The sequence below is a fragment of the Mustela putorius genome, unplaced genomic scaffold (genome assembly GCF_011764305.1).
Source record: "Mustela putorius furo isolate JIRA1106 unplaced genomic scaffold, ASM1176430v1.1 tig00000992_pilon_pilon_pilon, whole genome shotgun sequence".
Taxonomy (NCBI): domain Eukaryota; kingdom Metazoa; phylum Chordata; class Mammalia; order Carnivora; family Mustelidae; genus Mustela; species Mustela putorius.
Window position 1 is genome coordinate 774,716 of NW_025421526.1, and position 18,496 is coordinate 793,211.

At 39.7% G+C, this 18,496-nt stretch overlaps 1 protein-coding gene across 11 annotated transcripts in view; it reads right to left on the minus strand.

Moving 5' to 3' along the window:
* The window catches only part of TFPI (tissue factor pathway inhibitor), a 99,367-nt gene that overhangs the window by 12,677 nt on the left and 68,194 nt on the right, over positions 1-18,496 (minus strand). For 8 of the 11 annotated variants that reach the window (XM_045086447.1, XM_013061879.2, XM_013061881.2 and 5 more), the window contains 3 exons: positions 12,721-12,759; positions 8,704-8,880; positions 7,422-7,604 (listed from right to left, as the gene is read on the minus strand). In XM_045086447.1, coding sequence (XP_044942382.1) covers positions 7,422-7,604; positions 8,704-8,880; positions 12,721-12,759 — 399 coding nt within the window. Of the gene's footprint in view, positions 1-1,209; positions 2,119-5,573; positions 5,749-7,421; positions 7,605-8,703; positions 8,881-12,720; positions 12,760-18,496 lie in introns of those variants that run through there. The other 3 variants (XM_013061884.2, XM_013061883.2, XM_013061880.2) reach the window with 3 other exon arrangements.

Consider the following 18,496-nt stretch of genomic DNA (forward strand, 5'->3'; position numbering starts at 1 on the left):
TGTAGGTCACCTTATCTCAATTAGAAAGTACCGTCCAGTTAAACTTGTTAATTCGTTAGTTTGCAGCTTGTGTTCATTTGCGAGTTTTGACCGACAGTTTATAATGGTCAGATGCTTAATGAGACACAGTATTTTACTCGCCCATATATGATTAGTGTCATACAAAAGAATTTAATTCATCCATTAGAGTCTGTTTTTTCCTTTTAAGGAAAGTTCAGGAACACTGCTCTGGAGGACTCCCATGACCTGTGCAAGAGAGCGTATCCTTGTTGAAAGCAGAGACGGCCCAGGAAGAAAAGGATTAGCCAAAGCGGCCAGTGGTCACCCAGGGTGACTGTGTCCGGCTGGCAGCAGTGCCGGCAGAGGGAAGGTGCTACGGGGTTGTTTCTCAGCGGCTCTGCTGCCAGGAAGTAGACGGTCTTCCGGCTCTAACGGGTCGTCTCCACAAGGGACCTATTTTAGAAAGCCAGCTTGCCAGTACCCGTGTGAGGCACCAGTGTCACCAAGCAGGCGTATTTCCATGAGGGAAGCACAGGAGAAAGAGGGTGCTTTGGGAGGACGTTGAAGTGAGTTTTTGATGAAGGGGATTTTCAGAATTGTTGACAGGCCAGCAGCGAACTGCGGAGCTGGACGAAGGGGTATTTTCTTTGCAGACACTTCTGGTGGCTGTCAGAGACACAACAGGTGACTGTTTTCTCGAAAATCTATAAAGTAACTGTTTCAGCGACGGCTTTCATTTTACTTTCCTTCAGTCAGTTTCTATAACGTCTCTTCCAAAAGGCCAATGATAACCAGAACTTTTTTAAAAGATACATGTGTATGTATATGCATGTGTATCTACGTCTGTTTTATGTTTATGTTTTCTTTTCTCTCCATTTTTCCCACATGTATGTGGAATCTGGCCTGTAGGTTATACCTTGAGTACAGGCAGGAGCGAGAGCACCTCAGGTACCCAAGTGGCTTGAAGAATGATACACAATCATTTTCCCTTGACTTCGTGGCGGCCGGAAGAAATACGGACTAGGTCCAATATTTAGGTGATTTTTTTTTTTTTCTGTCAGAGACCAGGTGGGAGACTGACTGGCTGGGTTTTGAAGTCTATCACAAGACTTTGTGTTTTTTTCGAAACCTATAGCTGATGTAGTCCCAAAGCAGCTACGACGAGTTGACGCAGAGAAGTAAAGACACCATGAGAACCAGGAAAAGAAATCACTTTTTAAAAAAGATTTATTTTAGGGAGAGGAAGCCAGCAGGGGGAGGGGCAGGTGGAAAGGAGACGGAGTCTTAAGCAGAGCCCGCTGAGTGCAGGACTCTGAGGTCACGACCTGAGCCGAGATCGGGAGTCGGATGCTTAACCGACTGAGCACCCAGGTGCCCCGAATCACTTTTTTAATCAACGGGTCAGGTCCATTCAAAAAGCCCAGAATCACATGCAACTGATGAATCACAAAATTAACCCCTGAAATTAATAATATACTATATGTTAACTACATTGCCTTTAAATTTAAAAATCGCAGAAAAATAAACAAATAATTCCTTTAAACAAAAAAAGAGCCCAGAATTAGTATGAACAGTTGAGAACATTAGCTTTTCTTTGATAGATATTTACCAATGAGCTCTATTGAGAGGACTGTATTACTATGTTCACATAAATATTAAAACTTTATTAATGGCATGTTATCAAAGGCATCACATATACGATATAAAGCAGAAATATTAAAATGTGCACAAAATTCTGACTTCTCCTCAAACGGACATGGACGCATGGACACAGAAGGTGGGCGGAAAGACGTGCTTCCCACCACTGTCTGTTCTGTAACTGGGGGTCACAAGTCACAGATAAAAATCGTGAGCCTCCTGTCCTAGTGTAACACTGACCTGAATACAAAGGAGGGAAGATCTGCAAAGCGTATAACAAATGGTCTCTTCCCTCAAAAGACGTGTAATGTAGCCAATGAGGCGAGCTAAGACAACATCCAGTCACAGAAGCATGAGGGGAACCAGCACAGGAGGCCAGGAGAAAAGGAGGGACGAAGGCTTCCTCGGGGGCAGAACGCAGGCTCCATGCAGAGGGCCGTGGCTTTCAGTAAGGAGAAGCCGAACAAAACATCAGGAGCCCTAAGAATGGATAACTCATGTTTACTAATAACAGAGTAAATGAGTTCTACTTAATGACAGTGTCCGTTCAGAAGGGACAAAAATACTTTGTATTTAGTGAGACAAAAATCTGGGACAGGGTGCCTGGGTGGCTCAGTGGGTTAAGCCTCTGCCTTCAGCTCAGGTCATGATCTCAGGGTCCTGGGATCGAGCCCCACATCGGGCTCTCTGCTCAGCGGGAAGCCTGCTTCCCCCTCTCTCTGCCTGCCTCTCTGTCTGCTTGTGATCTCTCTCTGTCAAATAAATAAATAAAATCTTTAAAAAAAAAAATCTGGGACAGTTAGAGGGGTAGCAGATAATGCAGAAAAATCTAAGACAAGGGAATGAGGCTAAATTACCACAGAAAGAGTCTATCTGTAAAGGTTTTAATTTATTTTCCTCTAATGGAAAAGAAATGTGAACTTGCTCGACTAAGATACTCTGACCCCAACATAACGGATGAGTACGAGTAGAACAGCGATGTCAGGAACGCTGCATGACCCCTTGTTCTCTGTCTTTTCTGTCCCTCCGTGGACATAGGCATGTGTACGCATGTACTGTGCACATATACATACATGTGCATGTGTCTATATGCAAACCTATAGGAAATGTCGTATTGAACACATGTGATATATGAGTACGTATTAATATATATGGTATATCTGATCTCCTTGGTACCTGTCTGAGGTTGATGACATCTGGGTTGCCTGAGCCAGTATTGGTCCAAGCTCAGGTTTTTTTTTTTTTTTTTTTTTTTTTGGTAGATCATATCCCAACACATATGTGATTTTTTGAAAATAGAAATACTTTAAAAATAAATCTATTTTATCTATCCACCAAAATGACAGACCTAGTTTTCTGTCAATATATATATTTATTCCAAATAGATCTTTTTTTTTTTTTTTTGGCATTCCCTTTCATTTTCATCAGTGTCCCTATTTGATGACATCAGATGGAGACCATCGAAACCCACAAGACTGACATTCTGAACAAACAAAACAGGTAGACTGAAAACGGAGAAGACAGGAGTGAACATTTCATTAGAAAAACAACAGAAGGACGGACTAGAAGGAGAGGGTGATCAGAGGAGACAAGTGCTCAAACTGAAACAGCCAGAAATGGGGGCAGAACTCTGAAAGTTTGGAAAGCTGCAAGTTTTCAGAAGACAAAGAAAAGCCACACAAAGTTCTTTTGGCTTCAAAGCCCCGTCATACTTCTGTATGACAATAATCTCAACTTGTTTCCACTAAACATATCTGAACTGTGTAAGTTTCCATCTCTGTATGAATTTAGGTCTCTTGTCCTTTCTCTTCTGAAGGTTAATTGTGGTTTTGTGACCTTATGTGGACCGATCCGCTTAGCTGAGGAAGTAGAGATCTTACGAGTGTCTGAAATACCAACTTCTGCGAAGAGGAACTTAGAGACCGTTGCTTTGCAGGTGAGAAATGAAGTCCAAGGACGTTGCGGGTGTTGCTCTGGGTCCCCAGGTAATAGCAGTGAGGGACACTTACGTGGCGTGGAGTGGGTACCGCTCTGTGCTTAGTGTACCTTGTATATGGGCTGATTTCACCTCACAGCAAAACTTAGAAAGAGAGAACTGCATTACTGCCATCCTCACTGGAGAGTGGGAAATTCAGGTTTGGAGAGGCTAAGACGTAACTCAAGGTTGCACAGCAACAAGTGGAAGAATGGGGATTTGAGCCCAACTCTTCAGGCTCAGAGTCTTCGACCTACTGGACTATTGTGCTAGTCCCAAAGGAAGAGTCAAGAAAACTAACTGTGGTAGTTTTTCATTCTGAAGATGAAGTACAGACGTACACATGTTTAGAGGGGGGCTTTACACGGGTTTCTCTCACACACATGGTGAGAACAAGCATTTGTTTTACCTACGTTGATATACTCATTACTTCAGCCCATCCAAACTCAAATACTTGCACATAAGGATGAGTTTACAAAAGATGTTTAAAAATCTCCTTAAGGAACAGCGAGACTCAATCTTTGAGATCCCCTATATAGCCTACCAATAACACAATCTGGAAATAAAAGGAGAAAATTAAAGCTTAGTTGGGCTTGGCATTCCAATATCTCCAGTCAAGGAGGCTCACTGGGAAAAACATTCTCAAGCTTACATGCAATTTCCTGGTAGTTAAGGATAAACATCAAACAAAACTTCTAAAAGGTTTTCCTACTATCATCGTGAAGAGAAACATTAAAATTATGTTTACAAATGTTCTCCTTCATAACGATAGCACAGTCTAGCTACATTTTTGGAATATTCAAATACTCTGCCTAAGGATTGCTATTTAATGGAAAGAATTTTAAATGAATGCTATCCTATTTTTGTTGTGGGGTATGTTATTATTCCTACACATGGAATCACAATTAAAACAACTTACGTCTTTTCAAAAGAAAGTAATACGGAGAACCTTATACATTTGCCAAAACCTTGAACAACAAGGTTTTACAGAAACATAGAAACATATTTCTTAAAACATATTTCTTAAATTATGCTAATATAATCGCAAGCACTGACAGATGTAATTATTTTTGAGCTGGAATATCAACAGTGTCTTCATAGACCTCAGCAAAAGCCTTTGGTGGAGTAGGAAAGGGCTAGTCTGCGTACAGGCAAAATGGGGGCACACCTTCCCTCTGACCTTGGATGAGGTGGAGGAGGGCTCTTCTGGGTCTTGGTGAAGAGCAACAGCTGCATTTCCACCTTCCCCACCTCGGACGGGAGGGACACGGAATTGAGTGGATCTTAGGAAGCCTGAGGGCACAGCTGCATTGTCCCCTTTCCCGTTAGCCTCAAACTGCTTCTAGTCGCTATTGCAATATTGTTTCATGCTTTAGCTCAGGAATGTTACAAAACAAAAGAATGAGAAATGAATACTCTAGAAGAGAAAGAAAAGGAGTCAGATTGGCTAGAGGAATTGAATAGAGGAATTGAAGCCTTGAGGCATTTACATGTAATAGAAAATGAAATAATTCTCTAGACAAAGAAAGGAGAAAGGTTTCCCTAATTTTAAATGCACTTACTATGAAAGAATTAAATGTCTGTTGTTTTAAATAAAAATCCTCTTAATCTTATTTTCTTTTAAATTCATGTTGTGAATTTTTACTGTTTCCTTAGTAATTTTCTGTTATAACCATTAATTTGGGTTTTTTTTTTACACTTTTCATTGTACAACTACATAAAAACCTAGGATATTTATCAGACAGTATTTAAAACTGATTTATCATCTCACACTTATTTTGTCTCCTCCTTTCTATTTTGGCCATGTGCATGCCAAAATCATGATTTTTATACTTGATAAAAGTTTAAGGCAAAACTTTCTCATAACTTATTCCATCTCATAACTGATTCATTATGATAAATCAATACAGACCTCTATTTGAATTAGTGAAGCATTCCAAACAAAAAATATTGAAACATATTGAAAACTGATTTCATGCATGATTTTATTAGTAGACATATCGTATCACATGTCTTTTTAAATGCATTAAGTTTGTTACTCTAAACTTTCCCATCTTTCACACAGTAAGGTTTAGCGCACTTTTCAACATGGCACACTTAGCCGGATAAAAAAAATGTCACTGAAAGACACAGGGCTGGAAGGACACAAAGAAACAATGCAATGAAATTACTTAATTTCACAGATAATAAATCAGAATTACCAAGATATTTACTATTATCATTATTACAAACAAAGTAGCGTTTGAAAACTAGACGTAACTCATCAGGCATTGGACTCGCTGCCCTGGTTACAGACTCTCATCTGAGGCCCCGAAGGCCTTTGAACACACAGTTTTCAAACTCCCTCTGAAGTTCTGCAGGGCCCTTAGGACACCTCACAGGCTGCTGGACACGGCTTGAATGCCTGCAATTTCGGGAATTTAATTCCTATGGAACCCACTGATTTCTTAAGACCTCACATTAAAAAAAACACTTTACCAAAGAAACCTTATACTCCAGATTTCACAAACTAATCCTGCTTCTGAGGCTGAGTTGAGGCAGCACGGAAGGGCAGGGACGTGGGCAGGAGGGTCTGCACCGCACGGACAGGGGCGAGGATGGACACCTGATGTTCCCTTGCAGGGCAGCGCCACGCGCGGACAACAGGTGCGAGTTCCCTCTCGGCCTCTCCCACTCACACCGCCCGGTGCTCCTGCACACACCCTTCCAGTTCTCCCTGGGGCCTCTCAGGGCTGCCATTCGGGGCAGAAGCAAAGCCCACAGACGTGACATGGTCCCTGTGGCACCGAGCGTAGCATTTACATCCCTCCCTCGGGACAGGGACAGGGACAGGGGCAGGGGCAGGGACAGGGCACAGCCACCACTCCTCTCCATCTGTCCGGCACAGCCACTCCCCCCCTGCCTGCTGATGTGCTGGTTGTAATGGGGGACGCTGGAGACTGTCCCCACCGATTCTGACACACCTGCCGTGGGAACCCTGCTGCACACACTGTCTCTCTTACCCGAGGGCCACAGCTGTACGAGCTACAGAACTCTCTCAACTCTCCTCAACTTGACATTTAAAACTTGCTCGCGGACTGCGTCGAAGCAAAATCTCCAGTGTGTGAAAGAGCACATGTGATTTTTTAAAATTTAGGTGGGACCTTATAATTATCCTGTTAACCTCAAGCTCTCTTGGTTATTTTTAACTGCCTACATATTTGTGGTTTCCAGTTCTGTATTCCAATATTTTTTACTATTTTCCTGCTCTGCATTTATTGCGGGCATATTTCCTCTATGTCTACTTAAATTTGAAAAATACATTGATAGGGGATAGCCCAGAAAAGAATCTTGTAGAAATCCAAAGGACAATTCCCTTCAGAGTGACATAACCTTTGGTGATGGTTATTCAACAAATTCCTAATGTGTCCTGTGACTGGACACCTGAGACCTTGCCCAGCGTCAGGCTCAAAGAGCCCCGCGCTGCCTCTGACACAACACGGCCTTCATAATCATTTATCACCAGACGTTGATGCTGAGAGTTCTCAACATTATTTTATAAGATAAATTTGGCAGAGTTAAACATCATAGGAAAGCTTTCATGTGATATATAATCAAAAGCCTCCCTCAAAGCATACTTTAAAAGAGGAAAATGATCCCCCTTTCAGGATCGAAGACAAACATTTTGAATTTCAGTATCTCAACACACCTATTATAACGAGAGCATATTTAAAAAAACAAAAACAAAAACAAACTTCTAATATACATTCTACTTCTATTGTTACCATAATATTTTGGGGGGAGCAATTAAAAAAAAAGGAATTCTTACCCAAAAAGCTGGGAGCCTCGGTAGGCTGGGGAGCCACGGAGTCATTCACAGAATCAACCGGGGTTACGTTATTCGTCAAATCGAGCGGCGTCATGCTGCCTCCAGAATTAATGGGCAGTGTGTTATCTGTGGAGTCAGATATGACTGTATTATGCAGGGGTTGTTCCAACTGAAGAACTTGCCCTGCGAAAAACACACCATGAAAATGCAACAGTGTTGCAAGTCCATGATTACACACACAGAGCAAGGCTCAGCAGGTGTGATAAGAAGAGGAGACATCAGGGCACCTGGGTGGCTCAGTCATGATCCCAGGGTCCTGGGGTCAAGCCCTGTTTTGGGCTCCCTGCTCAGTGGGGAGCCTGCTTCCCTTCTCCTGCTCCCCCTGCTTGTGCTGTTTCTTGTTAAATAAATTAAATCTTAAAAAAAAAAAGAAGAAGAAGAAGAAGAGGAAGAAGGAGAAACAAAGGGAGGAGTGGGAGGAGGAAGAGGAGAGGCAGGAGGAGGAGGGAGAGTCGACCTCTACGGACACCGGCGCCTTAGTCCGCCGAGACTCTTGGTGTCGGTTTAGGTCAGATCTCATGAGTCTTGAAGGGGAGCCCCGTTGGGTTCTGTGCTAGGTGGGGAGTCCGCTTCAAGGTTCTCTCCCTCTGTCTCCCCACCAGGTCATGTGCACAGGGGCGCGCACGCACACTCTCACTCAAATAAATAAATAAATCTTAAAAAAAAAAAAAAAAGAGTGGACTTCTAGAAATTTTATGCACATTGCTATGTTAAATTAGTAAACAATAAATTTTCCTATTTATCCGTATCATTTAATAAGATCATATTTCTGTGAGTAACTTTGTAGTTCTTGGTTTAAAAGAGTTAACAGTCAAAGTCTAAGCCAATCCTTTAATAAATTTCAAGCTCAGGTAAAGCGGATTGATTTTAGGAGGTAGGTCCCAAAGAACGACTTGTCTTCAAACTATTATAAATCTAAGGGATTTCAGCAGTCCTAGTCTTATGCTTATGTTGTACTACAATCAGTCTCAGGAAAGAAAAGTAAATAATGTAACCTAAAATAAATCTATGGAAATAAGTTCCTCTATACATTTCTTACTTTTCTGTTCCTTTTTATTAAGTTAACACAGTGACTAACTTTTTTATCAGATTTCGTGGGTGGTCATGTATCTTCATCTGCGCGGCTGAAGTGAAAGTCTAGGTAAGCTTGCACATCCTTTAAGACCCGTCATTCTTGAAAGAATGCCTGTAAATGAAGTCAAATGAGACGGGGGCGACTTACCTAAGTCCTCACAGGCTCTCTTGCATTGTTCCAGGGTCATGAAGTTGTTCTGATTGCCAAGGCAACCACCATACTTGAATTCTTCACATTTCTTTGTCTCATTGTTATAAAAATACCTAGTTAGATAACCTCGACAGAGTCCACTATCTTCATCCAAAAAGCAGTAATCTGGCTTATCTGGAAATTACCAAAATGTCAGAAAGCAATATGCTTTTTTGTGAATAATTGAATTATGCTGGGTGAATGTACAAAAGAACTAAGTTGAAGTTATTTAAAGAGTAAGCATGAACAGTTAAAGGGACAAGGTAAAACGAAACTTTATCCACAGCCGCACAATAGTAAAATTGTCCACTACATCTACTGGGACCTTTAGAATGAGGAAGATGTATCTATTGCACACATTGTTGCTACTGGAATTTCAAGTTCTAAATTTCTCAACATAAATTAATAGGGCACCAACTATCAACTATTTCATGAGTTAAAAGAGTAAAAGATATTGTTATTTTACCCTTGGTTTGGAAGAAATATTCAAAAATTCATAATATTACATATTATCATGGCAAAATTTTGGTTCAATTTTTTTATTTAGGCCTACATGCATTGACATTTAGGAAAGATCTAGGAATATTTCATATTTTTCAGGTGTAGATTCTCATTAGGGAAAGAAGTGTAATGCGTTGCTTCATTACAATGGTTTCAATTTTTAAAAAATATTGGAGCAGGAGCTTTGAGGCTTATGGAAGCTTTCATGGCTATTCTTAGAAGTTCCTAAATTCTTAAGCCAGAGTCTGTTTTAGGTGAGGCATGACATCCTCTGCCTCTGTGTCTCCTGTTTATCTTCTTTCCAGCATTGGAGTGACTCCAACAGAGCAAAGGCAGAAAGGAAATACATGTTCAGGGATTGGAGAGGCTTTTGAAAAAACTCTAGTGCCCATTCTTTGATAGTGGTCCAAACCAGATTAAACACAGCTGTCACAGAAGCTGTGCCACTGTGATCTACATTACAAGCCTTGTCTACATGCACACTCTGTAAAGAGGAGAATTAAACTTATTTTCAAAATGGTGATGGCAAGATATACGGAGCTTGAGTTGGGCGAGGACCCCCTCTCTCCCACTTTTCCCTGCAACTATATTATCCGAGTGGCAAAAACAAACTGTTGTGTCCTTTTACATTTTAAAGCAACTTGTTCTATCTCAAGGAAGCAACACTCAGGAGGGTTTTACTATAAAAAGTGTATATTTAGGGCGCCTGGGTGGCTCAGTGGGTTAAGCCGCTGCCTTCGGCTCAGGTCATGATCTCAGGGTCCTGGGATCAAGTCCCGCATCGGGCTCTCTGCTCAGCAGGGAGCCTGTTTCCTCCTCTCTCTCTCTCTGCCTGCCTCTCTGCCTACTTGTGATCTCTCTCTGTCAAATAAATAAAAAACAACAATTTAAAAAAAAAAAAAAAAAAAAAAAAAAAGTGTATATTTAATAGTGATTTCTGCAGTAATTGCAAAACTTCAGGAAGGCTGATCTCCTAGGAGAGTTGTCTTATTAAATAAACATCCTATTTTCATGTAGTATAAAATATCTATCTTCTATAACGTCTCAAATTGCCAGTGTGAAAGTTACTTTGTTTATTGTTTATTGCCTCTTGTTCCTCAAGGTGAATGTTACTATTAATCACCATATTGGCCATTTGTGGTTAAGTGTAATTTATGGGACAAGGAAAAAAACGAATTCTTTAAATTTTTGTAATACTTTTTTTTACAAGAGATTGAGGAAAAGATACATTCAGTTGCTATCATTTTTATTTGTTTTGGCCTTAGTATGTACTTTGTAGGAAATTTTAAATCATCCTAACAGAGAATATAAGAATTCTATGTTTAACAAAAAAGAGTAGGTAAAATACATTGCGTATAAAGAATACAAAACAATAGGAAATTATGCTGAGAAGTATAATTAAGAAATTGGAAGTTGCTATTATTTATGAGGCCCCATTCTAAGGACAAAAATTTATTTTAAGACGAACTTGAAATTGTACACTTGTAAAATAATTCTACTTGGGCCTACCGTTTGAAATAGGTTACAAATCAGGAAATTCATGCCCCATATTTCCCAGGTAAAGTAGCACTCGTACTAAATCTGAAACACAATCCTTACTCTAGGCTGAGTCTCAGTTAAAGCACAGAATACAGATTTTTAGAGAGAAACAAACTTCCACTGGCCACATTAAGTTTTACTATTAAGTTCTGTTTGAGGCTGCACACTTGACAACTGTCCTAAACCAAACTATTTCGAAGAGGCTGTCCTGTAACTGTCCCCGTGTTGACACTGAGAAGTCTATCATGAAGTTAGCCTGAAGTGGGTATGCTTAGAGGTCACTCGAGGTCTTTGTTCTCTCATATCCGTATAGAACCCCAGTGAATAATGAGAGAAGAGGAGCTCCTAACTGGGACACTATCTACACGTCTCCCTGACGGCCCTGTGACCACCTGCTAAGCCCAGCGACTTCCCAGCCCACCTCCCTGACTCTTGATGAATGTGTTCATTCAAGTCGCCCCTCGATCTTTCTCTTGCTCTGACACAGCAGTCTCCCATCCTGGGCTCTCCTGCTTCTGTGGCATCTCCTACAAATGCTGAAGTCGAACCCCTGAGTGGGGATTCTGGAGGCGTGGTGATCTCGCTGAGCAAACCAATGTAACAAACCGAGCAGGTCATGAACAAAATTGAGGACACCTCGGTGTGCTCCTAAATATCACCGCTATTCTAGGATGCTTAAGAAATCCATACACCTACACAGAACGGAGAGCATTCTTACCTTGTGTCTAAGGAAATGTTATATTTTTTATCTTAATCAAGTTAATGCCAATCTGACAAAGCTCCTAAAAATGCTGATTTAGAACTTGTTAAAGGTAAAAGGGCTCTATTTCCTTAATGTGCTCATTTTATAGTCAGGGAAGTAGGAGTTCCAATGGCAGAAGTGATTCTTCTAGTTGGTGGCAGAGGTGCGCCCCTTCGTCTACCATAGAGGTCTTCCTCATACCTACTAATTTATACTGTGCTTTGTAATGATTACGGTTATGTTTTATGTGCTGCCAATTTTTGACTGTGTGGAGCCCATAACTTTGGTAAAAATAAAATACTGCATTTTTGGAAAAATATAAATTAATTGAATTAGTAGAAGAAAAAGAATGATTGAATTCCAAATCATTACATATACATTAAATAGCATAATTTTATAATTAGTTTTATCTGCATACATTTTTTTCTTAATTTCACATTAAAAAAAAAATACCCCAACATTTAAATGTTGGGATTTCTTTTCACGAAGATATCATCTTTTACTTGGTGGATGAAACCCGCTACTTGGAAATATCCTGCATTCTTTGATACCGCAGATAACCAATTTCATTTAATTGGGACATGAAACATTTCTGTAAAGATTAATACAATATTTATAGAAAGTTATTTTATACTTTTTCATGTGCTAATATAACCCATTAATCAGAAAATTATTTAGTATAAATCTAAATTTAAAACCAATTAATTTAAATCACAAGATAAAAGTGTGCACACACGGTGCATAATGTTGGTGAGAGCAACCACTCCTGCCACGCGTCTGTGGTCACTGCTGTGTAAGGACTGGCACGGCTCGGAGACACAGACCCGCTCGGGGAACTGCTGCGTGTAACTCGCGGAAGACGCACAGTGCTGAGATTATCAAGGGACTAGGATCTGAGAACTAAAGTGAGGTCAGCAGCATCTAAGTTACTGCTCAGGAGATGGTAAAATACCATGTGCACGGCTGTGGGATTTGGCCGATCTAATGCTAAATACCATGCTGTGTCAGTGCTCCAAGACTTCCCTACCAAATACCATGTACACTATCTTAAATGCTTCATTATATCGATACAAAATAAAACACAATTTCAAAGATCATATGGATTTATGATGAACTCCATATCAAGAAATGCTAAGAATCCAATTTCTAAGTGTCTTACATAAATGCTAATTAGCATATAAATGAATGTTTACCTTTGTCCAATTTTATCTCTGTCCTAGTCTTTGGATAAACTGCAAGAAAAAACAGTAAGTGCATCAGTTACAACAATATATATAAATAAATTATATATAAATTCCAATTTAACAAACTAGGATGATGTATTTATTGCCATTAAAATTATTCTCACACAAAACGTCAACAAGTAGCTTAAATTTCTTATTTTCTCTAAAGATTAAATAATTTTTTTAATAAATATGAGGCTCTCTACATTTTAACATAATAATGTCTTAAAACCAGGGTCGAAAGTTTCTAACACACTGACAAAAGTAAGAATTCCTGGTGAACTACAACTGCTATTCAAAAGAAATGACTGAAAATCATTAAGGTAATGTGAACTATGAATTCCAGCAGCGCACTTTGCATATCAGAACAGATCATTTCTACCGAGAAGTAGCAGTGGGGGAAGAAGAAACCAGAATCGTCTCCTTTCCTGATTCCTTTCCCGCTGCATTGCTTCAACCCAATCACAAATTTTATTATGATTTCTAAGTACAGAAGAGAAATGAAGCAAAAAATATCTGTGACATATTTTTCAGTTTAACTGCAAAGAATTAATGGAATTACTTCACTCAAGACTAGAATGCCGCTTGTCTTTAACCCACTGTATTCAAGTATAGATTCTATGTTCTAATTTAAATGAAGAGTAATGAAATGCAAATCAGCACAATTTGTGAAGTTTTAATTTGCTCAAGTGGACGTTAGGAAAGCTGAGTGATGTTTGTTGTACAATCGTTTGTTTTGCAGAGAAAAGCTTTGGTCAAGGCAGTTTATAATTAGTTGTATAGCCAGAGAGATAGGGGTTGGGGGAATAAGTTGGTTTATATTCCCTTTCAGCCAAAAATCAATAGTTAGGGGGCGCCTGGGGGGCTCAGTGGGTTAAAGCCTCTGCCTTCGGCTCAGGTCATGATCTCAGGGTCCTGGGATCGAGCCCCGCATCGGGCTCTCTGCTCAGCTGGGAGCCTGCTTCCCTTACTCTCTCTCTGCCTGCCTCTCTGCCTACTTGTGATCTCTGTCAAATAAATAAATAAAATCTTTTTTTTAAAAAAACCAACAGATTATTCTTTCCAGAATAAAACATCTTTGAAAGAGAAGGTAATAAGTCTCTTTTTAAAATTTTCCTATGCTTTATTAAATAGTCTTTAAAAAAAACCAATATATATACAGTATTTTAGATATCAAGGAAACCTCAGGGTCTTTCTCATTGTAAATAACCAACTGTAAATATGTTTCCATTAGATCGTGAATTGTCATAATTAGCTTATATTGAAAAATTTTAATGCACAATTAACTTGTTACAGTTTTAATTTATGAGGGCAAAGAATGAATATATACAGATAAATATTATATCAGACTAGAGTGCTAAATAATCATTTTTACTGTTTTGCCTACTGACAGTAGCCATTGGATAGGAACAGAGAAATGCTTGATTTCAGTGTTCATGCAATATTAAAAGAGATAACTCGTTTGTTTTCTGATTCCATTCCAAGTTGGATTAATTTAGCTGGCATCATGTGAACTAACTCAAATATTTGTTTTGCCATGCTGGAATTTAAATATATTTGTGATACCAGTGATTATCTTTGAGGATTCTGAAAATAACATGGATACCCTATTTAATTGGTATTTATGCCAACCAGCTTTATTTAATTAATATTATGCCAGTCTGAAGAAATAGGTAAGTTTTACAGAAAATTATCCAAATTATCTTTGCCTAGATTTATTTAGAGCATAACACATGTGAATTCACATTTTAAATATCTTATTATGATTATAATATAATTAATATCTAACAAATTAATTGGTAATTACATAACACATTTTAGTCATTTTACTTACCCCCTATTCTTTCTTCATCTTTTTCTCTTATATTGGGGGCCAAAGGGTAAGAGCTTAAGACTAACTTTTAATGATCCTTATTTGTTGAAGTCAGCCTAGAAACTATTCTAAGCCCATGGGGAAAAGGACTGTACGGTCAGAAGATTCTCATTATGACTGAATAGGTCTTCATGGTTCCAAACAAAACGTTAAATAATAAAGTTAAAGAGAAAGGAGGAGTATTAACATGCTCTTTCATTCCCTGTGGGGCAAATTCCCATCTAAACCCCCCACGAAAAGCCACAAGTCCCAACCAGTCCAGCCCGTAAAACAGCAGGCAGTGTAAGCCTTTATGCCTGGGTCCTGAGTCAGTGAAGTCCAGTGAAACTAAATACACTTTTAGCCACGTGGAGAGGCTGGCTGGCTAGAAAACTGAATGAGAATTTGATAATTTGATCTTTACATCTAATTCTCTAATTACCCATGCTACATTACAGCTATTTTTCCAAAATTAACACTCAAAGATAATATTGTTTAGGCTATAGGAAGAAAGCAACTAACCCGAAAGATAATCATTTTAAAAGCCATGTATTTGAAGCCATTTTACAAACTTAACTTTTCTTTTAAAAAAATTATTAACCTTAATTCCATGTCCCTATTATTAGATGGGAAAATACACCAAAAATTATACATATTTGGAAAAAATTAATAAAACAACTTTATGTGCAGAAGGAGAGCTGTGCTTACACAGCAGACTAAACACCGTCGTGGTCCCTCTTCTCTGAGATACGTGGCTTGCTTTTATTCTCAAACATGCAGTTTACGAGACAGAGTTCTCACTGGTCTTCCCAAATAATGCCAAACTTCACCTTTCAAGCCTTAGTATAAAATATAAACCATATTTTGATTTTATGTTTCCTGTACTTATGGCATCTTCCCTTTACCTAGGAAACACACTCACAGCAGTGCATGAGTTTGGGGGGCGCCTGGGTGGCTCAGGCAGTTAAACATCCAACTCTTGATTCTGGCTAAGGTCGCAATCTCAGGCTCCTGAGATGGAGCCCCTTGTCGGGCTCCTGGTGGGCACAGAGCCTGCTTGGGACTGTCCCTCCCTCTCCCTCTGCCCTTCCTCTCCCGCTTGGTCAGGCAGACTCTCTCTCTGTCTTTAAAAAAAAAGTGATATGAATTTCTATAATGAAATACTTAATAACATTCTGTCAACAGAATGTTAACTAATTAAAAATAATTAACACATATTAAATAAAAAACAACCAAAAATCTCTCAAAATAATCACACTGATCTTGGTTAACTATAAAATAATTAGGTTCTCAGCAAAAAGAGGGCCACTTTTGAGAGATTTCCCTGTCTGTTTCCATAATATTTATACCTAATCACAGTAACTAAGCAGCATGCTTTACATGTGCACAAAATTTAAGCCACTATGAGCATAATGAAAAAAAAATGTATAATTTAGCAGTAGAGACATTTACAGGCACGGCAAGATAAGGGGACAGCATGTTGATGTCATTATTTTCTAATGTTTTTAAGTGCTTTCAAGCCTACAGTCACATTATTTGCTTGAAAGGATCTTTCCCATGAACAAGTGATATAAATATTAGGATAAAAGCATTAGTGACTGCGGTCTGTGTGATCACCACATCCTCAATGTGCCCAGGAAGAAACGAGCTTCAGAGAGTAACAACATTCAGGATTAAAACAAAATGAGCATTTATCCCATTTATTACTTTTTACTAAACTGTTAATCTACTCATAATATAATGTGTCCATCCTCACTGAGAGTCAGTTAACTCTGATAGTGTTGTCTCTTTCTGGATTATTCTATTCCATTGATGTCTGTCTGTCCTTATACTCACATGATTCTGCTCAATTTTGGCAGCTGTGCTATAACTGCTGAAATCAGATAAAGTCGGGAGCCCTGAGTGGCTCAGACTGTCTCTCGGTCTGGGCTCAGGTCACTGTCTCAGGGGTGTGAGGCCCAGGCCCACACTGGCTCTGAGCTAAGCGCAGAGTCTGCTCGAGGTGCTTTCTCTGCTCCCTGTCCCTCCCTTTCGAAGACAAACAAAGTCTTTTTTAGAAAATGGAAATCAGATAAAGTCCTCCAAATTTGCTCTTTTATTCAGAATTATTTTAGCCATCCTAGGTCCTTTGTATTGTGTATCAGTTTCAGAATTGACTAATTAATATAGAAACAAAAATGTGCTAGAATTTGATTGTCATAGGATAAAATTTTCAGATCCATTTGTGGAGAATTTACATCTCAACTAAAGAGAGCCTTTCAGTCTATTGCTTTATACCTGTGTTCACTGAAGTCTTCTTTATTACCAATGGCTTTTTAATAATGTTTTATAGATTTCTTTGTGAATGTTTTGCACTTTTTAATTTAAACCCATCATTAAGAATTTTATGTTCCTGGGCACCTGGGTGGCTCAGTGGGTGAAGCCTTTGCCTCTGGCTCAGGTCATGATCTCAGGTCCTGGGATCGAGTCCCACATCAGGTTCTCTGCTCAGCGGGGAGCCTGCTTCCCACCCCCCGCCTGCCTCTCTCCCTATTTATGATCTGTGTCAAATAAATAAGTGAAATCTTTAAAAAAATAATAATAATTTTATGTTCCATTATTTTAAATTGAATTTTTTTTAATTTTGTCTAATTTTCTATTTGTTCACTGCCAGTATGTGTGTGTGTGTAAATATTTACACTGTCCTTTTATCCAATGAGATTTCTAAAATAATCTGCCAGCTCCTAAAATTTGTCATATATATAAGCGGGTTTTCTCTCAGTCCTGTTCCATTAACAAATCCCTGTCATTGTTTCCTCAAACTTAGGGACTTTCGCCAAATGCAGTTTTGTTGTTCAGTGACAAGCTCAAAGGGACTCTTGTTCTGACTTTTTAGCTTTTTCTCTACATATGTCCATTCTCTCCCACTTATTAGACCCCAAACCCAGTAACCTCAGTCTCCTAATGTCCCATCTCCATATTCTCTACCAGGGAGACCACCATCCTGGACTGGGGCTCCCCTCCCATAGCTGTGGTTCTGAAGTGCCTTCATGCAGAAAGCTGGGGGCCTGGACTCTCCTCACGTGCCTCCCTTCTCTCGGAGGTCACGTCCCGCACTCCCTTTTGAGCCTGCCAACAGTTGCTTCATATATTTTGTCCAATTTTTCTAGTCATTCATATTATGAGAGAAAGTTCAGTTTCAGCTACTCCATTTAGCTGAAGATAGGATTTTCTCTTTAGGTGGTTTTCTAAAGCCTGGCAGCCCCTTCTCTATCTGCTAGTTCCGTCCTCACAGTGGTTCACTACACAAAACAGCCCTCCCTCAAGCAGCGAGCGGCTTCGGAAGATGTAAGGAGATGGAAGCCAGAGCCTCGTCTCTATGTGGTAGGTAGGAGTGACGTTGTAGAAGACCGTAGGCAAGGTGGTCACTGAAAGGCCAAATAATTTTATTTGATCAAATTCTAAAGAAAAGGGTAACTTTTATACGTTGGTGAAATAAAAGAAACAGGTATGCATTACGGGAAAGACGAAAACGTTCAGGCTGCTCAAGGGAAAGACGAACATCAGAAAGAATGAGGCGAATGGGCCTCTAGCCGAGGTGCTGAACCTGCCGGTCAGCCCCGCACGGCCGGACGCTTGGCCCCACACGGATGAGAACAAGGCCCAATGAATGGGAAATGGCCTGGCGATCACCAAAACCGGAGGCCCCACAGAAGAGCCCCGAATGCTCAATCTGTGTTAGTAACGTTTCCGCACTTGTACGGAGGAGAAGGAAGGAAGAAGTGCTCAAGGGCAAAGAAATGTATTCGCTGTCGGCTCCTTCGGCTCCAGAACCTCATGGAGCCACACACGGGACACGTTCTCTCTTTTCAACACAGTGAGACTTTCCCACACGCCAGGAGCATCATGAAGCCA